Below are 23,246 nucleotides of genomic sequence, written 5' to 3' on the forward strand. Positions count from 1 at the left end.
TAATATGTTTTTTGATTTTAATGTTATTATATGATTATAATTATTTAATATATAAAAAAATTACTAAATAGTATATATATTAGGGGTGGCAATGCGGGCCAGCTCGCCCCAACCCGCCCTGCCTCACCTAGGCCCGCACCTTAAGAGGGACGGGCCGGTCCGTCCTGCCAACTAAAGTGGGTACAAAATACTAGCCGTTTGACTTTGCTTTTTTTTTGAAAAATAAAATTAATTAAAATTAACTAAAAAATAATAATTAAACAATTAATTACAAATAAAAATAGTCAAATTATAATATAATTTTTTATTATTTTTTTAAATTTTTAATTTCAATAAAATTGTTTAAAATAATATTTATCAATAGAACCATCTTTATTTTAAAAAATAAGTCACATAATTTGAACATATATATGAAATTGTAAAATAATAAAAAATATATATATATATATATATATATATATATTAATATCTTTAATAAAAGTAGTTAGTTAATAAATTTTGAATATAATAATCTAATTATTTATCAAGTAATATAAAATAAAATTTTAATAATTTTACATTTTTATGTTACAGTTTAAAATATTATTTTAATATAATCTTTTAATATTATAAAAAAGTTTTGCATAATAATTGATTTTATTAAATAAAAAATAATCATATATTTTATATTTATATATTTTATATTTAATTATTTAAAAATAAAAGATTTTGTTGCTGTTTAAAGTATTATATATTAAAGTATTGTCATTTAAAGCATTTATTTATGTATTAAGATATTCTATATTTATTAGAGTCTATCAATGCTCTTCTTTTATATTAGCCTTTGATTTTCATCGAATAAAATCTAATGGCCTATATAAGCATGACTCATTCAATAAGCACATAATGGTTGAGCTCGTTTTAGACATTCCCTTATGAGAGAAGTCATTTTTTTTAAATTTTCTATAAACTCCTAAATAGCTTCTTAGAAAGCTGCAATTTAATTTTAAAAATTATATCAGACAATAATACTACTATTTTTCATAAATTAAAAGTTCAAAAAAATTACTTTTTAAGCTTCCCAAACGCCCCTTAGTGTTTATACATATAACTAATTTGATATACACAGTATAGTTGAAAAAAAAAAATTGTTGCATGCATCCGTGCCCAAAATGGTTTGGTACCAAACATTATTCTCTTGAAAATTATTTTGTTCAAGAAATTACATATACAATAGTAACATATTATAAAGCTAATCCCACAGCATTATTCTTTATTCTAATGATTGATCACCACTCTAAGTAGAAAAATCCAAGACTCTCTCCTCAATCCCAATTGATTTTTGTATTAATATCTTCACTTGACATGGTGGATAAACCAATTCAACATGTCATGGTGTGCCTCTTCAGCACTCTTCACAGCTCCTTCATCATCAACTTTGTACTTCACTGTCCATCCATGAGACACACCCGGGTATATCTTCACAAAGCTCTCTAACTGTTTACTCAATATTCACATACACAAGTCATTTTCTCATTGAGAGAGAGTTTTCTAAGAAATTAAATTAAAATTCTCACCTCTGGTTTTGCAGACAACATCTCACCAATTTGCTTTGCTTTCTCTGGTGTATAACAATTGTCATTTTCAGCCATCAATAGAGCTACAGGAACCTTGATCTCTGAAAATAAATAAAGAAGTTTGTCACCATGAATATTTGTTTAAGATAGAAATAATATAATTAAGTTTAGTTTACCACTGTATTCATCATCTGGGATTGGACCAGGATGCAAAATAACTGCAGCCTTCATGTCAATGTCACTGGAATTTGCCAATTTCACAACCACCACCCCTGTAACAAATTAAAGCTATAGTTATACTCTATTCCAAATCCCTTCTTATTAAGTCTTAATTTTTCCTATTTTTAAAGTTTTGAACTCAAGATCTCTTGTTAAGAGACTAATAAAGTATGTGAAAACTCAGCTGCAGTCAACTTCACATGAAGTTAATAGTTGAGAACTGTTAGATAAAAATTTAGTCAAATCAGTCGAATTATCTAACTGCTCTCAGCTATAAACTTCACGTGAAGTCGACTGCACCTGAGTTTCCACCAATAAAGTATTTATTTTGTTAATTGATAAAGAATGAAAATGTGTCACCTCCCCAGCAGAAGCCTGCAGCTCCTATGGCTGTAACACCTTTACTCTTTAGAGCAGAAAATAACGGTTTGGCATCTTCACATCCCTTATCCTATGAGGAAAAGATAGTAAGATTGCATATTTTCATAAGCAAGTGTAATAGTTAAACATTATATATCAAGTGATAGAGTTAAGAAACATTATAATATGATATCAGAACTCTTATAATTTAAAAGTCTAGAGTTTGATACGGATTTAGATCCTCTAAAGTTTGAATTTTACTTTAGAGAGTAAAGTGTGTCAGTGTGATCTTCTACCATTGAATAATTTCTCTTTCATATTTATTCTTGGTCCCACCTATGAAATAAATGGTGAGATCACATTTTATTCTCTAAAGTGAAATTCAAACTTTAGAGAATCCAAATCCGTTCGATACAAATGAGAAAAACAACATTGCACACGAATGAGTAGGAGACTAACCGTCCCATGAGCTCGTAACCATGCAGCTCGGTCGAACTGAGGATTTTCAAGATCAAAGTAGTCTCCATACAGAAGATCAGGAACAACAACCAAGAATCCGGCAGCCGCCACTTTGTCGGCGAGTTTCCTTTATCAGTGAAAGAATGTCAAACTCAAAGCTAATTGCAACTAGTTAGTTCCATAAGAAGCATGCAAATTTGAGTGCAAAGCTAAGATCCTTGTTGGACAAAACTTGTTCATTCCTTGCAACTAAGTTAGAAGCTTACAGTTCTATTCTTTAGTCATCTGCTTTTGATCAAATAAAGATCATGGTACTGAAAACTTTCAATTACCTTAGATTTGGTGCTTCATATCCTGAAACAATTTCATATATATGTAAATAATGACACACTTGACAATTAGTCTAAACTAGAAAACAAGTTAAAAGGATAAGAAATTGAAGATGTTATTACCAAATACATCAGAGATTAGTATAAGTGCCAACTTGGAATCATGGGGACCAGTGACATAGGATTTAACACCACCAAGTTCTTGGATATTCCCTGAGCCATGGACACCTGAGTTCAGGTTTGGTGGATTCTCAAAACACTGAGGACTTGACATCTCTACTTTAAACTATGCTAAACAATTAATGATGAAGCTAATTAATAGAACAGGGAATGGGAGGCACTATATAAAAGCCATTTCTATATAGTAAGATTTTTCTTAACTAAACAAGAGCGTCACTGAATACGTCATTGCTTTGTTCATTTCTATATAGTCAGATTTCTCTTATATTAATGAGTGCTGGAAAAGAAACAAAAATTGAAACAGGTGTACCACTTATCTAATATTGAAAAATAGATATAAGGTATATTTCGTAATTAAATTTAGAGAGATTACATAACCAAAATCATAATAATTAAGAAACTAAAAATATTAAATAAGTTTTTTGTATTATATATAAAATTCATGATTATAACAACTTTTTTTTTTATCTCTGTAAAACTTAAAATAGGAATATCTGTTGCTTCTGTCCCTAATATTTTAGTTTTATCCTTTCAGAAAACAAATTCCAAATAACAAACAAATAGCTAATCCAGATTATTTATCTTCAATTATTTAGGGAAAATGTTTTGTGTATAGGTTGTAACGGATACAACATTAATTGAGCAATATGTTACATGTACCTTGGGCTGCATTTGTTTCTGACAAGACACTAAGAACAATACATAAATGACAGAGACACAAAATTTTGTATTTTTATATTCTATTTAGTGATAAATTAGAACAAATTATGAAAATTTAATTTATTCTCAATTTTTTTATTCAAAATTTTGAGATTAAAAATATAATAATAAAAAATATAATTATAAAAAATTAACAAGAATAATGAAAGAAAAAATAAAAAATAAGTTGTATTTCTTGGTAGTGTTTCTGTGTCATTCCTGTCAGGATGAACACAAAATATACTAATTCAGTATCTTTGGACACATTGTCTTTGTCTATGTCTTGTCAAACATAATTTTGTATCTCTATATCCCTGTCTCAGTGTCGTGTCTATCGTTCATGGATTGAGTGAAAAAAACAATTGCTAAAAACTTGAAATATTATTATTTTCTACTATTTTTTCCCCGGTATAAAAGAAAAATATAAAACTGCAATTTAGTTATGTGAAACTGAAAGGAATTAATCAACATAATAGGGACTTTGATCCCTTATTAGAAGGATACAATATTGATTTCATGATTTGATCTAGTTTATAAAGGCTAAATTTAGGTTTTTTTTGTGTGTATATAGTTTTAATTTAGCTAAAGATCCTTACAAAACTTTTAATTGAGTTCCTATAACAATTTAGAAATCACTAGTACAAGAATTTTCAATCAAATCTTGATTTCCATCTATCAAATCGAATACATCCCACTTGATGGAATATAAGCAAATAAGAATGGAACTCATGAAACTATAAAGGGTTTCTAACAACATTACTGGTAAGTAATAACAAAGATTTATAGTTATATTTATCTACCACGGGTTACAATAAAACTTCAGTTGATATACTTAGTAAACCAATCCAACATTTCTTGATGAGCCTCTTCAGCACTCCTTACTGCTGATTCATCTTCAACATTGTATTTCAGAGTCCATCCATGAGCAACTCCCGGGTATATCTTCACATAGCTCTCAAACTATAAAAAATTATAAACAATGAATAACTTTTGGTCATCCATACTTCTGCTAATCAATATTGTAGCCAGAATATCCATGTAAAAAGTGAGAAAATGGTAATCTACTAAGCAAACAAAATGCTTCATTGTCCTTTGAAGCTTTTTGTTGAGTGAAGTTCTTAACAATAAATGTTTGAACATCTAGGGGATTTTGTTATATAGCTTATTTTGTTAGAAAATCACATTTTTGGCTGAAAGATCAGTTATCACCTCTGGTTTTGAAGCCAGCTTCTCTCCAAGTTGCTTCAACTGTTCTGGTGGTAAAAATTGGTCAACTTCTGCCCCTAATAAAGCAATAGGGACCTTTACCTCTGAGAAAAAGAAAGCATAGTTATAATTTAGAATGATCACCATGGTATATCTTTTCCTTCTATGAATTGGAATGACAGAAACAATAGTCTACCATTAATATCATCATGTGTAATTCGAGCTGGATGCAATGCAACTGCAGCTTGAATGTTACCAGAACCTGCTAATCTTGTAACCACACCCCCTGGAACAAAATTGAAACATTCAATTATTCAATGCGATCTATATAATGGTTACTTTCAAAAATTTCTTCGAAAGAGATAAGAGATCTTAATGCTTTCTGGTAAGTTAGATGACTTACCGCCCCAGCAGAAACCGGCAGCACCTATGGCGGTAACACCTCTGCTCTTTAGAGCAGCAATAATAGGTTTGGTGTCTTCACATCCCTTAGCCTAAAAGTACAAACATGTCAAAAGCATGGTCAGAAAATTCAACTTTTGGATTTTGCTTTACATAATAAACATGTTCTAATGCCAAAAGTTACAACTAACCTCTCCATGTTTCTCCAACCATCCTTCTCTATCAAATTGAGGATCATAACTAAAGTAGTCACCATACAGAAGATCAGGAACTACAACCAAGAATCCAGCTGCTGCTACCTTGTCTGCTAGTTCCCTTTGCAATGAGAAAATATCAAATCTAAATCAGTATATAGAATTATAAAACCAAGACTCAAAGCACACTTGACTAATAAGATTATCATTTTCCACCAATACTCAAGCTGAAAATTAAAGGAGAATACTACAAACTAGTCTATTTAGTTGAACAAGTTCAGCAAGGAGATACATTTCTAAATTCACAGACTCAAAGTGTATGTACATTTTACTACCTGATATTATTATATTAATCATTCCCAAATACTCCTTGTAATCGATTGAACTTTTAAAAGAACTTGTAAGCTTTTACTGCTAGAATTCCCCAATCTAGTTCCTTCCTATAATTTCCTTTTATTATTACAACCCATTTCCTTTATATTATTTTCATAAGATCATTAGTCACAATCTGCAATTATGTTCTAGAGATTATGTTTAGCCACTTAATCCAGAACAATTTCCAAACAACAAAATGAGGAAATGTGAAATACTGAAACAGTATACAAGATTTCACCCACCTTAAACTAGGTAACTCAAACCCTGCAAAAATAATTGAAAGAACAAAAGCATCAGAATCTCCACGATAATTAATCTTGAAGCAAAAACTATTACCAAACAGTAATAAAACATGATCATGAGTTTAAATTGTAAGCAATATAATCAATCAATCAAAATTAACATGAAAATCCATAATAATTGAAGATGATGGGATTGTGGATTACCGATTACAGTGGAAACAAAAATGAGAGCACGTTTAGAGTGATCGGATCCAGTGATGTAGCATCTTACCCCTCCCAGTTCTTGCAAACTTCCAACTCTCGAGATCAGGCTTGTGATTTTAGGATTCTCAAGACACACGGATTCCGCCATGGCTTTTTCTCATGAAACGGTTATCTTACGTTTATTATATTACACAGTCAACGTCAATATCCTATCAAAATGTCAAAGATTTGACCAAAAATAGAATGTAAATATAGTTGTTTATTTACATTTAAAAAAAATTGATTATCAACAGAGAAAATATTTATACGTTGACCAAAACTAGGGTGTTAAATTCAAACCGATCTAAATTAAACTGTTTATCCAATTCAATCCAAATAAAAAATCGATTAAAACCGCACTAATTCAGATTTAATTGGATTCTATTTTTTGCAAATCGTTTGATCGGATCGAATTTTGGAACTTATTTTCATAACCGATCCAATTCAATTCAAACCGCAAAATGTACTATAATATTATTCATAGTATGTTTAATTTTTTATACATTTTTATATTATTCATGTATTATTATTATTTAATAAATATTTTATATTCAAAATATTATTTATTAATTTATTTTAACTAACTTATAATTTTATTTCTATTGTTATGTTATTGTTGGCTCTTTAAGATATGTTGAAATTTGTTATGTCATTGTTGATTATTTAAAATTTGATGTTGAGACTTGCTATATGTATTTAATTGTTTTAATTTATAAAACCGCAAATCCAATATAATCCAAACCGTTTGAAATTGAATCGGATCGGATCAGAATTTTTTAAAAATAGCATCCAATTCAAACTACACTGCAAATAAAATTAGTGTTTGGATTGAATGAATTTTTTACTCAAAACTGATCTAAACGGCACCGCGAACATCTCTAACTAAAACAATCCAATTATATTGGAGTTAGAACGCGTGTTTTTTTCAGTGAACGAACGGGTTTGTTTTTGGGATGCACAATGGAGAACTAAAAGCAAAGCCCAAAATAAAGTTAAACGAAGGCCCGTATACCCAAAAATATAAGGTGAACATGGAAGAAACCATATCCATAAAAAAAACGTAATAAAGAAGCTATTGGGCAACTAAAAAGAGCGATTCCCAAAACCCAAAAAAGAAAAGTGATCCCCTAGTCCTAGAGACCTAGACTAATACTTAATGCCCTTTTAATAATCACTTCTCCAGTTAACCAATTTTGACTAATCTAGTAAGTAGTTTATTAGTTTATTTAAATAAATATCATGTAATCCAAATTTTACCTCCTTTTAAATGGAGGTTTGATTTACGCTAAAATTTACTTCAAACTTTTTTTAATAAAAGAGTTCAATAAAATAAAGTGAAGCAATAAAAAAAAAAAATTTAAACAACAAAAACAAAAAAATTATCGATATTTTGGAGAAAGATTAAGTAAAATAATAAAAAAAATACCACATTTAACTCAAAATTTTAAAATATTAAATTAATAAATTTTTTATTTTATAAACATCTCATTTTTTTTAATGTGAAACTAATTTTTATACTCCTCACATTTATTATTTAACAATATATATATATATATATATATAATTTATAAAAAAACATTAAAATGGACAAGTAGTAGTGGTAATAAATTAATAATAAGACTGTTATTTTATCCTTGCCAAGTGACAAATAAATGGCGAACAAGAAACTGAAGCAAGACGATGTGTTGCTAGATGACAGAACCAAGAGCAGGAGCGGAGCTAGATAAAATATTGGAGGGGGGCAAAAAATATTTACACAATAAAATAAGACTAAAATAAAATTTTAAAGGGGGCTAAACTAAAATTTACATATCATTTACATGTAAAAAATTAAAATTAGGAGGGGTCATTGCCCCCCTTTGCTTGTACCTAGCTCCGCCCCTGACCAAGAGCCATGCTTTGAGGCTTGGTTACGTGGCTTAACAGAAAAAATATCACCTAACAACAGGTCATGATCATAATCCTAAATTTAACAATGACCCTCTCAATGATTTTTTGTGTTAAACCAAAACCTCATTGGTGTTTAATTGACTATGTTAGTATTATGGTAAAAATTCAGGTGCAGTTAATAACTGAAAGTCGTTAAATGATTTGACTTATTTGACTAAATTTTAATCTAACAATTCTCAGCTATCAACTTCACAAAAAGTCGATTATACCTGAATTTTCACCTAGTATTATATATCAAGTGCTCAATATTTAAAAAACGATGAACGTAACTATCATCCTTCATAGCTTAATGTTTCCCAAATAATGTGTATTATTAATTAATAGCTTTCTATCAAACAATATCGTCAGTATGAAACTCTGAATGTCACACACTACCATGTCTATACGCCCTTATTTAATTACATAAATTTCATCATATATAGTGTCCATTGGCTAAGATTATTTGTTTTACATTTTAAATATATTGGCGGCGGCTTCTTCTTCTTCCGCAATTATTCTTGCTTGCCTTTGCCGTCTTAGTTTGGTAGCAAGGCACTATCCTTTCAAAAGTAATGTATGTTTGGATCTAATTAATTATAATTAAGCATGGTCCTCTAAAAAATAGTTAGTTATTTACGTAAAAAATATTTTTATATGTGAAGACGATAATTAAATGTAAATAAGTATTATATTAAATAATTTAGTCAAATATATTAAAGTAATCACATTTAAAAAATATTTTTTAGATTAGAAACTGAATTTTAATATTTAAATTTAGAGTAAAATTCCTTTCCAATCTCTAACTATTTATAAAAAGAGCCTGGCGTTTCTTGACTATTAGGTAGCATTTGGTGGAGAGATAAAGACAGAAAGACTGATATTAACTAAGAGATAGGAATTGAAATAAATCTTAATATTCTGTTTGGTGTAAAATATGAGACAGGAATTGAAACAATAATGAAACTCTAATTTAATTTGCACAAATGGTAAAATTGAAATTAATTAATTGAAATGAAAGTATTTTAGGTATAAAATGTTATTAAAGTTTCGGTCTCTATCTCTAAAAATTTCAGTCCCCTGTGTCCCTACTTTTTGGAGGTACTAAAATACTGAAATTTTAGAGACAGAGACAGAAATTTTAGTACCAGTCTTTGAACTAACAAACATGATACTAAATCTCAGTCTCTCAATCTCTGTCTCAATACCTCAAAATAAACGCTATCTTAAAAAATAACAACGCGATTTTTATCCATTCTCTTCGTGTGATCGAAAGGACTCTCTTATCGATTTTTGGGTAAAAAGTAACCGAAAGAGTCTAATAATCAGGGGACGCCGGAAAAACCTTTCAATCCCATGGAAAGAATAAATAAGAACCGGCGTTGTTATTTTTTAATGGTTAGGAGACGTCAAGTTCTTTTCATAAATAGTTAGAGAGCACAGAAAATTTTTTCTCTTAAATTTATTTTATTTCTTCATAATAAGGTTAATTAATTAGCATTGAACTAGGAATCACTCAGGCTAAGATAATTAGATTATGGCTGGCCCATATGTTCTTTTTTTTGTATTCATGATTCCTCGTTATGTCTATCTTTAATCCTAATTAACCTTTTCACCTTCAAATAAGATCATCACAGCTGTGTAATGTTCATATGGTATAAGTTTGTTAAGGATGGAAATGACTTATGTCCCCAAACTTATATCTTAATAGATTTATTTATATATGAGGTTATGATTCATTGATTATTTACCAGAATTGAAAACCATAGGTTAACCATGGTACATGTTGAAGCACTCTCTTTTATGTTTAGTATTTAATTTTTAATTAATTCTCAAACAAGTATATTTGTCTGGTCTCACTTTTAATTTTCAATTACTATTTACTCAAATCCATTACGTAAAAGCACGTGAAAGTAATAACTAAATTTCAAAACATAATTTGATGAATAAATATCAAAGTGAAAACTCAGGTGAAGTCGATTGCACGTGAAGTTAATATCTAAAAATCGTTAGATGAAAATTTAGTCATATCAGTTAAATCATCTAACCGTTGTTCTCAGATATCAACTTCACGTGAAGTCGACTGTACCTGAGTTTCCACCAAATATTAAAAGATTTTTGTGACTTAAATTTTTTTTACCATTAAACTCTAGAGTAGTAGTTAAGAAAAGTTTTCTTTTTCTTGATCAAGAATATTTTCTTGGTGGGATATAGTCGATAGTTGATATTTTATAAATATCAGAATAAATCTTAAATCTTAATTTCTTGAAAATTTTAATATGTCTTAATTCTCTACATTTTTATTAAAATATAGCTAATAATTTAATACAAAAATAACATTTATTATTTATTATCTAAAAATATATTCTAATATCATTTGATAAATTTATCAACACGTACATTTTTTGGTTAAATGATATAATAACATTAAATATTACATATCAAAATAACATTATTTTCCATTAACGTATGCTAAATTTTCTAGCCGAATTATTTTTTTAACGAGACAAATTAAATATTCTTGAAAAAAAATGTTTTATGTGGAATATTGAAATGATATTTTTTTCTCTTTATTTATAATATATAATTTTCTTTCTTTATAAGATTAAAAGAACATATTTTTAATCTATTTAACCAAAATACTTTTCGATAATTATTTTTTATTTGTTTGGATATATAGGTGCTGAATCACAAAGTCTTTTGCCCCTACATAGTTTTCCAAAAGGCTAATTTAGCTTCTAACTGATCAAGCCACTATTCTACCTACCAAATGTAACTCTCTCAAGTCAATATAATTTGGAAAAAATAAGATGATGGATATATAGGTTAATTTTTTTAGTTATAGAGACTCGGGATTCGTTATATGAAAGGTTTGAGTGTGATATTTCCAAATGTGGAGTTATGGCGTATAAGATAAAAATGTAGGATAGATTTTTTTGAGTTAAAGGTAGAACAACTCGGACCATGCGAGTAATATAGAAATGAAATTTTGCTTCATAAATCGTATGGTTCGATTTGCAGCTGGTAGAATTTGAAATCTGAAACACGCAATTCGGACTCTCCGTTTTTGCTTGTTCTAATTAAATTTGTTGAGCAAAATGCAACTCGGACCATCTGTTTTCAGGAACACAACTCGTAGGGTCTGAGTTTGGTTTCTCTAATCCTACAATGAGGTGAAGCACATCTTCTTCTCATACACGAGTCTAACACCTCATTTTCTTCCATATTCAAATTAAAAAACGTTATATCGAATTATGAATAAATAGTGTATTTCTTATAGATATAGAGATAATTTTTTTTAAATTAAAATTTTCAAATCAAAAGCTCATATTTGTTTAGGATACAAAACTTTGGATTTAATTTGTGAAAAAAAAAATAGAGTCTCAAATTTATAGATAAAAATACAATTATTTTTTCATATAAAGCAAATAAGAGAGATCGATTTGTATTTTTAACATTAAAATACAAATCTAATCCTTAAATTTATAAATTAAAAAAAAAATATACCACAAATCCGATCCTCAAATTTATGGTATTCATATTAAAACAAAATGCACAAAATTTTTACATTATTAAAAAACATCACCTGAACTGCAACACACAAAATAAAAAGCGGGATATATATATATAAGAGACTAAGAGAGTTCTTTTTTCCACTAGTAAATGATTGAGGTTGGTCACTAACGATGCACAATTGCTTTCTTATATTATTATTGATTAAAAATAAATCAAAGTTCAATATAAAATTAAAAGAAAAACATTTAGATAATATTAAAATATAAGAACACTATATAAGAACTTATTTTAATTTCTTTATTTATCTTAACGGAAAAGTGGGGATAGGAAAAAGAAAATGAAACAAAATGATGTTTTGGACCTACTTGGCTGGTGGGGATAATATTTCTACCAAGTCATCATCTCTACCTAACCTAACCACTTTAGTTTGGAGACCCCCATCATGGAAGACTTCAACTTTAGATAAATATAAATATATTAAAAAAAATTCAATCTTCAATGGAAGTTCCAACCAACTTGCCTGTTTTTTTTTTTTTTTTTTTAAATAAAAAGATTCAAATTCACAATCTTTAAGTGAGCACGTATAAAGAGACTATGTCATTTGAGCTAAAATTACACGATAAATCATATATTTTCCATCTTATATTTGATGAACATAATTTTATAATAGTTTAGGTCAATACACACACTAATGTATTTACTATTGTGTGAATTTTATTTAGGTTGAAGTATAAATCATCGTATAAATTCGTATGCAGTTATTTTTATATAAAATTAATATTTAAAAATTATTTAATAATTTAATAAATTTAATTAAATTATTATTTAATAATTTTTAATTATCAATTTTAAAAAACAACTTTACGTGAGCCTTCATCTTATATCATATATTCATATCCAAATATGGATAAATAGTACTCCATGTATATAGGTGGACCCAAATAAAGTATGATCATATATAACTAACCATATATTCACCAAACCTTTGTTATCTGAATTTCGAAAAGTTGCATACTTTAGCACTAGGGAATGTCATTAGCATGTTACATGTATTCTCAGAAGTTGCCCATACAATTGTGCCAAGGGAATGCCCACGCTAACACACTAAACTCAAAAATAGAAATTGCCAACCTGTTCACTGTTCAGTGGACATTTCATTCAACAACTACCATCATCTCACTCGGATAATAATTAACAAGCAAAATCCAAAAACAGCATCTAATCTAAGTAATACAATTAAGAGTTTTTCTCTTTATATATATTTTTTATCTATAACATGGAAAACGAGTATTTTGTTATTAATTTATCACTTTAAAATAATTAAAAAAGAGAAGATATAATAAAAACGACAAATGAATAACTATTAAGTAATATGTAAATAAAAATTGATACGTTATGAAGGAAATAAATTTTTTGAAAGAGAATAAAAAAATGAGAAGTCATAAAGTAAAATTTCAATAAATTAAAAAATTATTTAAGAAAGTTGTTGAGGTGGTCTTATTTATTTATTTAGTTAACTGTCTGACAATCTGACCTCATAAGAAGGAATAAAGTTTGTGTAAAAATGTTATTTAGATATAAAAATAATAATAAAAATCATTCGCTAATATATTTATATATAAATATATATCTAATTTATTTTATTTTTAATATATATTTATGTAACTTCAAATAGTAGAGTCTTTTTATTCTCGTTTAAGAGATTGTTAGTTCGAGTCTTCTTATCTTAAGTAAAAAAAATATATATATATAAAATATTTATACAAGATACCCGCGCTAAAAATCCCCGTTTTACCCCTGGCCGTTTTGACTTTAAAAAAACGACAAAACGCCACAGCCTCCAACCGTTGTGCTTTTCACTTGAACTGCGGTAAGCTGCTAACTGCGAAGCATGGAGGTTTCCGGCGGCGGAGGAGGAAGGTGCAGCAGCAGCCCTACGTGGAACGGGGTGGTTGAGCTGACGAAGGCGGCGCAGGAGAAAGGAAGTGACCCTCTGGTTTGGGCGATTCAGATGTACTCGAACTTGAACTCCGCCGGAGAGGCACTCCCGTCGGTGGAGCTGGCGGAGCTTCTCGTTTCGTACATTTGCTGGGACAACAATGTCCCCATTCTATGGAAGTTTCTAGATAAAGCCTTGACTCTTAAGATCGTTCCTCCCATGCTTCTCCTCGCTCTCCTTTCTCTCAGGTCAATAACTCTTCTTCCTTCTTTTCAAAACTTGCCGTATTCTCGTTGACTTTGACTTTTTAAACATTCTCCCATTGCAACGTATACCTCTATGTTTTCATTTTCTGTGCATGCGAATGTTGATTCAAATGGTGAGCTTGTAGAATTTGTAATTATGAGCTTCCAGTTTCTTACTAGCTTTCTCAGTAATTTTATTTGATAAAAGGAAATTAGTGTTTTCATTTGTGGTGTTGATTTCTTTATTCTTTTTGCAGGGTTCTTCCTTGTAGACATGTCCAACCTGCAGCATATAGACTATACTTGGAACTCCTCCGAAGACATGCTTTTGAACTTAAATCTCAGATAAAGAGGCCTGATTATCAAAAGTAAGCTTCAGTCTATATAACATTTATCTCTTTCAGAAAATTAGCTAGTATGGCCAATGTATACATGCCAATGAGATTTCTTTACTTTTTTTGGGCTTTTGGCCATTCCTTATAAAGATTAGATATGAACTATTAATAATAATGGGTTGGTAATGTCCAGTTAAGCCATTCGTTTCTTTGTTGATTCTTCTGCTCATGGTATGGACAGGGTCATGAAATCTGTAGATGATGTTCTTCATCTTTCCCAGATATTTGGCATATCACAAAGTGAGCCTGGCATTCTGGTGGTTGAATTTGTTTTTTCGATTGTCTGGCAGTTGCTTGATGCATCGTTGGATGATGAAGGGTTGCTGGAACTTACTCCTGAAAAGAAGTCTAGATGGGCCACGGTATATCAAGATATGGAACTGGATGAGCATGATAGTTATAATGACAAAAGGAATGAACATTATGAGAAGTTGCAAACTGTGAATACTCTTATGGCTGTTGAGATGATTGGTCAGTTTTTGCAGGATAAAGTTTCTTCGAAGATTCTTTACTTGGCTAGCCAAAATTTGTAAGTATTTCTATATTATATTCTCTTTATTCTCCATCTTGCAGTCTAATTTAACTTATAGCACATCAAGTGGACTCAAATTATTTATCCATTCCGAAATTTCCTCTTACTCTGTGTGTGTGTTTTGTGTGATTCTTAATCTTTTCTTCCTTTTTATTAGGCCTGCACATTGGTTAACTTTTGTTCAGAGGCTGCAGCTGCTGGCATCAAATTCATTAAGTTTGAGAAAATCAAGAACTTTAATTCCTGAGGCACTTCTACAACTGACTTCAGATACTCGTATTTTCTTGCCTCGAGAATGCAGAACAAGTTCACAACAAAAGTTTCATGCAGTTATGAATTTCGAATATCTTTCTTCTTCAGCTTCACTCTGTCATGGTGCAAGTCATTCTGCTCTTTGGATTCCTCTTGATCTGGTGCTAGAAGATGCTATGGATGGCTATCAAGTTAGTGCAACAAGTGCAATTGAAGTAATTGGGGGTAAGAACTACTTGAATCTGACAAAATATTATTATTATTTAACTTCAATTTTAGATACCTATGAAATGGAAAATCATGTGTTTTGCAGGTTTGATAAAGACACTCCGAGCAGTAAACGGTACCTCATGGCATGATACCTTTCTAGGCCTTTGGTTAGCAACTCTTCGTCTTGTTCAGAGGGTAGAACACTTTCTCTGCTACTAATGTGTTTTCATGTGCTTTTCAAAACAACTTGTACATCTATTACTTCTGAATTTCGTTATCAGATTCTTGGCCTTATATTTCAGGAATAGATCATAACTTTTATTAATGCTAACATTACTTGCCCAACACATGTTTATTCATTTATCTAGGATTGCTTTAGCTATTAGCAATTGACCAATAGATTCAGCTATAATAAAAAGGACATACAATTACTATATCTTTGTAGTTAAGAAAATCGCCCAAGTGGTATGGATCTCTAGTGTAATTCTCAATTTTTTTTTTTTTCAACAGGAAAGAGATCCTATTGAGGGCCCAATGCCTCATCTTGATACTCGATTATGCATGCTCCTGTGTATCATACCTCTTGTTGTTGCTGATCTCATTGAGGAGGAGGAGGTGGAAGGGACACCAGTTGATGAAACAGATAGTGAACCTACAGATCACTGGAAAGATAAAAAGATTCCAGGAAAGTGTCGGAATGATTTAGTCTCAAGTCTCCAAGTATTAGGTGACTATCAGAGCTTGCTCACACCGCCTAAATCTGTTGTTTCCGCTGCAAATCAAGCTGCTGCAAAAGCAATGCTGTTTGTTTCTGGCATCACAATAGGGAGTGAATATTTTGACTGCCTCAGCATGACAGAGATGCCAAATGACTGTGGTAAGTGGTCTTACTTTCAATGAAAATCAGAAATTGAGCATGGTTCTTCAGTTATTTAGCAACTGGAGTAACTTCTTGTAATTTCACAAAATGCATTAGTTATGGCATACATTTTAACAAGAATTCCTTGTTCTTCTTTTTCAGCTGGAAACATGCGTCATTTGATAGTTGAGGCTTGTATTGCCCGAAATCTACTCGACACATCTGCCTATTTATGGCCTGGTTATGTGAATGGATGTATCAATCAAATACCTCAGTGTATCCCAGCTCAAGTACCTGGCTGGTCATCATTTATGAAGGGAGCACCACTTACTTCAATGATGATTAATGCTCTGGTTTCAAGTCCTGCTACAAGGTATGTTCTATGTATTTTTAGCCCAGTGAATTGGTGAATATAGTAATATACCTCTTTTGGTGCACATCTCAGAAAATTTATTATAGCATAGTATGTAATGCACTCCTGACTGTGTAAGCCTTTGGTGACTATTATCAAAAAATTTAATTGAGGATTTTCTTATTTCAATCTCATGTCTAATCCATCAATCACCGTATGGATGAATTTGACATGCTGAATTCCTTAGTACAAAACGAATCCATGTTGAACTAAAATTGTAATATACTAAGGGTGGCTATGAGTTGGTGGCCTTTAAATTCCCTTTTTAAAATTCCATGGCCTGGTCTTCAGTTTTTCTTTTTCTTTCCTGAAGCCAGGTATGTCAGATGCTCTTTTTTGTGTAAATTACCAAAAGGTAAAAGCAACTGAATTTACGCTCCTGGATTTGATGGAAGCTTAGCAGAACTGGAGAAAATATTTGAAATTGCGATCGGGGGATCAGAAGATGAAAGGATATCTGCTGCTGCCATTCTTTGTGGGGCATCCCTGATTCGGGGATACAATATACAGGTAAATTCTGTTACACAGTAAAGCATCTTTAGAACCTTATTATTTTCTGTGTAAAGCATATGCTCCTTAATTACATTTGGATCTCTATTTGTTGCAGGAGCACACTGTTCATTTCATTCTCAGGTTACTATCTCCACCAGTTCCGGAAGAGAATGTTGAAGGAAACAGCCATCTGATTGAATATGCTCCAATACTCAATGTACTCTTTGTTGGAATTGCATCTGTTGATTGCGTTCAAATATTTTCACTTCATGGCATGGTAAGTTTAAATACATACAGGAAATGATATTATGATTATGCTGTTCAAAATACATAGTTGAAAGTGTTGTATTATGAAACACTCAGTCTTCGCATATGTCAATTCTTTCATCAGGTTCCACAGCTTGCATGTTCGTTGATGCCTATCTGTGAAGTTTTTGGGTCATGTGTGCCTAATATCTCATGGAGACTAACATCTGGGGAAGAAATATCTGCCCATGCTGTGTTTTCAAATGCATTTATTCTTCTCTTGAAGCTTTGGAGATTCAATCATCCTCCTATCGAATATGGAATTGGAGATGTTCCCACCGTTGGTTCTCAACTAACTCCTGAATACCTACTCTTAGTTCGAAACAACCATCTAATGTCAGCTGGCAATGTCCACAAGAATAGAAACAGGAGGAGGCTCTCAGAGATAGCGAGTTTATCATCGCCTAAATCTGTATTTGTCGACTCGTTTCCAAAATTGAAAGTCTGGTATAGGCAGCATCAAGCATGCATTGCTGCAACATTGTCTGGTCTTGTTCATGGGACCCCTTTTCATCAGATAGTTGAGGGGCTTCTCAACATGATGTTTAGAAAGATTAACAGAGGAAACCAAAATTCTATTACATCTGGAAGCAGTAGCTCTTCTGGGCCTGGAAGTGAAGATACCTGGCCAAAGTTGCCTGCTTGGGATATTCTGGAAGCCATTCCCTTTGTAGTTGATGCTGCTCTCACAGCATGTGATCATGGACGGTTATCTCCGCGTGAGTTGGCAACAGGTATGTTAGTTATTAGATCACATAATCTTAACTAACACTTTAATTCAGTGTCATAACATAATGTTCTTGTTAACCTCAGGGCTTAAAGATTTGGCTGATTTTCTTCCTGCATCTCTGGCTACCATAATAAGTTACTTCTCTGCTGAAGTAACTCGTGGTGTTTGGAAACCTGCATTTATGAATGGAACTGATTGGCCAAGCCCTGCTGCGAATCTACTGAATGTTGAGGAGCAGATCAAGAAAATTTTGGCTGCTACCGGTGTTGATGTGCCTAGCCTTGCTTCAGGTTTTGTTCATGGCCCTATATTCTGAACGCCTTTTTGAAAACCCTGACTTATGATGGATTTTTTCAAGAGAAATAGTTTATATTACATGTTATATGTTTTACAGTTTCCAGACTGCATCTTTATCCAGTATATATTAATTATAATCTATGTTCATCATACTCATCTTTAGTACATTGCTTAAACTTAAACTGAGATTAACATCAAATTGCATGCCATTTCTTTTCCAACACTAATATTAAATGTAATTTAGCAATGAGTTTGTGACCAATTCTCATCATTTCCTCAGGGGACAGCTCTCCTGCCACCCTTCCATTGCCCTTGGCTGCCTTCACAAGCCTTACCATTACCTACAAAGTCGACAGAACATCGGAGCGCTTTCTTAATTTGGCCGGCCAAACATTGGAGTGTCTTGCTGCAGGTTGTCCATGGCCTTGCATGCCAATTGTGGCTTCCTTGTGGACACAAAAGGCAAAACGTTGGACCGACTTCCTTATCTTCTCGGCTTCTAGAACCGTCTTACTCCACAACAATGATGCCATAGTCCAACTTCTTAAAAGCTGCTTCACAGCTACCCTTGGCATGAGCAACTCTCCTATCTCATGCAGTGGCGGCGTTGGCGCCCTCCTTGGCCATGGATATAAGTCACATTTCTGTGGAGGGATGTGTCCTGTTGCTCCTGGAATCCTATATCTACGCGCATATCGGTCAATCAGAGATATGGTTTTCTTGACAGAAGAAATTGTTTCAATCTTGATGCACTCAGTGAGAGACATTGCATGTGGTACGCAGCGGAGGGGGCGGTTGGAAAAGCTGAAAGCAACCAAAGATGGCATGAAATATGGAAAGGTATCGCTCGCTGCATCAATGTCTCGGGTGAAGCTTGCGGCTGCGCTTGGTGCTTCATTTGTATGGCTATCAGGAGGGTTGATGCTGGTTCAACTACTAATAAAGGAAACTCTGCCTTCATGGTTTATATCAGTTCACAGAACAAACCAACAAGAGAACTCCGATGGAATGGTTTCAATGCTTGGTGGATATGCACTTGCATACTTTGCAGTTCTATGTGGAGCCTTTGCATGGGGTGTTGATTCGTCATCATCTGCTTCGAAGCGACGTCAGAAAGTCTTGGGAGTTCACATGGAGTTTCTGGCCAGTGCACTTGATGGTAAGATATCGCTTGGCTGCGATTCGGCTACTTGGCGTGCCTATGTGTCAGGCTTCGTGAGCTTGATGGTTGGTTGCACTCCAAACTGGGTGCTGGAAGTTGATGTAAGTGTGTTGAAGAGACTGAGCAATGGGTTGAGGCAGTTGAATGAGGAAGAGCTTGCTCTGTCTTTGTTGGGTGCTGGGGGTGTAGGGACAATGGGGGCTGCAGCTGAACTCATAATTGAAAGTGGAATGTGAGAAACCTTTTTCTCCATCGTGAGGGCATCATCTTAGGGTATTTGTACATTAGTTTCATGTTTATAAAGTTGTGCAGCTCTGTATTAACAGTTTTGTTTGATTAGTTATCAATTGGAAATTTTTATGCTCAATTTGCTCATCTTATAGTCCGGGTAAACTTTTATTTTAACCTCCAACTGTATGCATCAATCGTGTCCAAACTCCAAAGATTGTACTCGAGCCAATCAAACTAGTCTTCATCAAAATTGTATGCATCAGACGAATCAGTTATAACATAATGCTCATCTTAAGTGCATTTCACAGACTTTTTGCACACACTTGTCTTTTTAGTTCTCTGACATGACTTATATTCGTCCATACTAGAGTAAAATTAACCATATTGGTGATCAAATTGATAGCTAAGCTTGTACTTGAGTCGATCAAACTAGTCTTCATCGTTTCCAGGCTTTAAGTGAGGCTTATTCTATAACAAATATGTGCACCAAGTCTCCAACAATATCCATAATTATTTATTTATTTTGTTTTAATATAATTTTCAAATATTATAAATAGAAAACAGTCCCAGTGTATCATATAGAAGTTTGATTTCGGTGTTGATATAAACTATAAAGATCATTGTGGCACACCGGAGTCATGCCCATTCCAGATCCCAGCAAGTTCTACGCTCGCATTTGGGCACATAAAACTGGTTTCCAAGTAATTCTCGTTTGTCATTTGATTTCAAAATTGTTTTCCTTACTTCATGAACGAAGGCCAAAAAATCCAAAACGGGTCAGAAATGAAAAGAAAGAGCTAAGAAAAATGAAATTCATTACTATATTTACAATTCCCAGGATGGTTGGTTTCGTTGTTGCTCCTGCAACTAGCAACAACACATGAAAGAACTACTACTGCAGCTACTACAACAACTACTACTACCACTAATGTGTCTTTGTCCACAAAATCAAATCACAATCACCTTATGCCTTGCGCCTTAGCCCCCTCTTTAGTTACAATCAGATGATATGATATCAAATTAAGTCCCTAGCTTTCAACATTCAACAAACTTCTACTCAAACATCAAGATATATCAAAGTAGGACACTAAAACCAGATGAAAATAAAAAAGAAAATAAAGAAAAAGGAACAGTTAGAAAAATCAATTACAGGAGAAGATTGAGAGATCATTGAGATTGCGTTGCTGTTTTGAGATAAATCTGGAGAAAGCTTTGGAGGCATCTCATTCGACTCATGATTTCTTGCACATCCACTTTTATGGTTTCCAAGCTTTGTTTCAAGGACCTAACCAACGTTAACATGTTATCAAGCTCCTTCCTCATCGCACGAACTTCTTCCTCCGCCGCGTCTTCCTCCGCCTCCTCCTCCGCCGCCGCACCATCCTCCTCTTCCGGATCCGGCTCCGGAGGGGGAGGCGCATGATTCAGCTGGAGCTCGAACGCGATCATGTCCTCCAACGCCTTCGACGCGAGATCGTTGATCTCCGCGATCGACCGTGACAGGTGGTTCTTCACAAACTGCGGATCGGAGACGAGCGACTTCCACCACTTGCACACGCACCTCAGCTGAAGCGGATCGCTCACCGGAGCCCTAGACAGGATCTCGATCATCAGATCCTCCGGCAGCGCCACCGCCAGGGGAGAAGGAGAGGGATCTTGAAGCCTCGTCGTCGTGCCGCGGCGTCGCTTCCGCGTGACGACGGTCATGAGTGCGACGATGTGGAGTAAAGGAGGGAAACGGAACGAGGGTTCGAGCTAGGGATTGCGTTGTGTTGTTCTTGCGTTTTCGTTCATCAGGGTTTGTGACTGGATCTGAATTCGGGTCGGATCTTAGTACCGTTTTGCATTTCCTTTTCTCTGTAGGGGCTCCGATTTCAATGTGTTCGAATTCCCCAAAGCGTGAAATCGCTATCAGGTTGACAGTTACCTTGAATTGTCACCCCAAAAACGCGAGCAGTACTTCCGGTGTGTCCGGTTTTCGATACTCTCTTTTTTTAAGCGCAGTTAGGCTGCGTTTGTTTACAGAGACAAGACACTGAGATAGTGTTTGGCAGAAGAGACCTGGACAGAGATAATGTATTCAGAGACACTGAATTAGTGTATTTTGTGTTCATCCTGACATGAAGGACACAGAGACACTAACAAGGGACACAACTTATTTTTTATTTTTTCTTTCATTATTTTTGTTAATTTTTCATAATTATATTTTTTATTATTATATTTTTCATCTCAAATTTTTTGGATAGAAAAAAATAAGAATAAATTGAATTTTCATAATTTGTTCTAGTTTATTGCCAAACAGAATACAAAAACACAAAATTTTGTGTCTCTGTCTATCAATGTCTTGTCCTGTCCTGTTCTCAGTGTCTTGTCCTGTGCTTGGAAACAAACGCAGCCTTACTGTTTCAACCTTCAAAATAAATCAATCAAGATGTATGTATATTAAAATTATACTGTTATAAAAATATTTAACTATTTCATTATATTAAATTTGATTATTTTCAATAGTTAATTAGTAATTAATTTATTTAAATATATACAATATGCATAAATATACATAAATACATGCCAATAAATTATAATTCAAATGGTATAATTTTTTCATATTCATTTAAAAGGTTGCGAATTTGAGTCTTCCTATCTTTTATATATATATATATATATATATATATATATATTTTGATTACTTTTGTAATTAAAATTTTATTTGTATTTTTATTAATCTAAATTGTTTTTCAATAAAAAAATTGATTTATTTTTTTGATGTTGTCATCTCATTGGTCATCATATTTTATAATATTGTGATGTGCAATAAATTACAAATCTAAAAAATGAATTATATAAATATTTTTTATTTATTTTAATATAAAAATGATATTTATAAAATTTTTTATTTAAATTAATTAAATATAATAATTACGGAAATGTGTAAAATGTAGAGTATTTATTTTTATCTATAATTATTTAGATCTCAAATACGGTGGAATAAATCATGCAACACAAGCATTCGGGTATACTGTACTCTAGATGTGAAAGAACCACGCAAATCACATCCCGGGTGCTATCAAGATATGACCAAAGTTTGGTATGCTACACAGCATGAAGACTCCATGGACACCCAGTGGAGGAGTACTTGCATCGACAGTAGTATTTTGGTCTATCCGACTCCAAAATCCTGTGCTCGGCGTTCCTTCGAATGCTATAATTTTTCACTGCCAACAAAATAGTATCTCTACTCCTAAATTTGTGTCTCACTCAAAATTTTACCCTTCCATCCG

The 23,246-nt window shown here is 32.5% G+C and overlaps 4 protein-coding genes across 5 annotated transcripts; 1 reads left to right on the forward strand and 3 right to left on the reverse strand.

Moving 5' to 3' along the window:
- Positions 1-1,049: 1,049 nt before the first annotated feature.
- LOC130973438 (endo-1,3;1,4-beta-D-glucanase-like) lies at positions 1,050-3,261 on the reverse strand. The gene is made up of 7 exons (XM_057897943.1): positions 3,047-3,261; positions 2,927-2,948; positions 2,595-2,721; positions 2,136-2,226; positions 1,733-1,828; positions 1,557-1,657; positions 1,050-1,476 (listed from the first exon to the last, which is right to left on the reverse strand). The coding sequence occupies exons 1-7, from the start codon at positions 3,195-3,197 to the stop codon at positions 1,336-1,338; spliced, it is 729 nt and encodes a 242-aa protein (XP_057753926.1). The 5' UTR covers positions 3,198-3,261; the 3' UTR covers positions 1,050-1,335.
- A 1,188-nt stretch (positions 3,262-4,449) lies between these two features.
- Positions 4,450-6,625, reverse strand: LOC130976216 (endo-1,3;1,4-beta-D-glucanase-like). The gene is made up of 7 exons (XM_057901011.1): positions 6,426-6,625; positions 6,222-6,243; positions 5,602-5,725; positions 5,412-5,502; positions 5,205-5,294; positions 5,012-5,112; positions 4,450-4,762 (listed from the first exon to the last, which is right to left on the reverse strand). Exons 1-7 carry the CDS (start codon positions 6,571-6,573, stop codon positions 4,622-4,624), a joined length of 717 nt encoding a protein of 238 aa, XP_057756994.1. The 5' UTR covers positions 6,574-6,625; the 3' UTR covers positions 4,450-4,621.
- A 7,138-nt stretch (positions 6,626-13,763) lies between these two features.
- Positions 13,764-20,112, forward strand: LOC130973909 (mediator of RNA polymerase II transcription subunit 33A-like). Of its 2 annotated transcripts, XM_057898599.1 has the most exons (12): positions 13,764-14,093; positions 14,348-14,458; positions 14,667-15,014; positions 15,175-15,494; positions 15,583-15,674; positions 15,990-16,356; positions 16,501-16,711; positions 17,146-17,260; positions 17,358-17,519; positions 17,634-18,282; positions 18,362-18,568; positions 18,856-20,112. In XM_057898599.1, the coding sequence occupies exons 1-12, from the start codon at positions 13,798-13,800 to the stop codon at positions 19,971-19,973; spliced, it is 3,996 nt and encodes a 1,331-aa protein (XP_057754582.1). In that variant the 5' UTR covers positions 13,764-13,797; the 3' UTR covers positions 19,974-20,112. The 2 variants fall into 2 exon arrangements, with proteins under 2 accessions (XP_057754582.1, XP_057754583.1); XM_057898600.1 differs by lacking the exon at positions 13,764-14,093 and having other exon boundaries at positions 14,364-14,458; positions 14,776-15,014.
- Positions 20,113-20,766: 654 nt separating this feature from the next.
- Positions 20,767-21,886, reverse strand: LOC130973910 (uncharacterized). Its single transcript, XM_057898601.1, has one exon. It carries the CDS (start codon positions 21,673-21,675, stop codon positions 21,136-21,138), a length of 540 nt encoding a protein of 179 aa, XP_057754584.1. The 5' UTR covers positions 21,676-21,886; the 3' UTR covers positions 20,767-21,135.
- Between the last annotated feature and the right edge of the window lie 1,360 nt (positions 21,887-23,246).

This window comes from Arachis stenosperma, chromosome 4 (genome assembly GCF_014773155.1).
Source record: "Arachis stenosperma cultivar V10309 chromosome 4, arast.V10309.gnm1.PFL2, whole genome shotgun sequence".
In the NCBI taxonomy this organism is placed as follows: domain Eukaryota; kingdom Viridiplantae; phylum Streptophyta; class Magnoliopsida; order Fabales; family Fabaceae; genus Arachis; species Arachis stenosperma.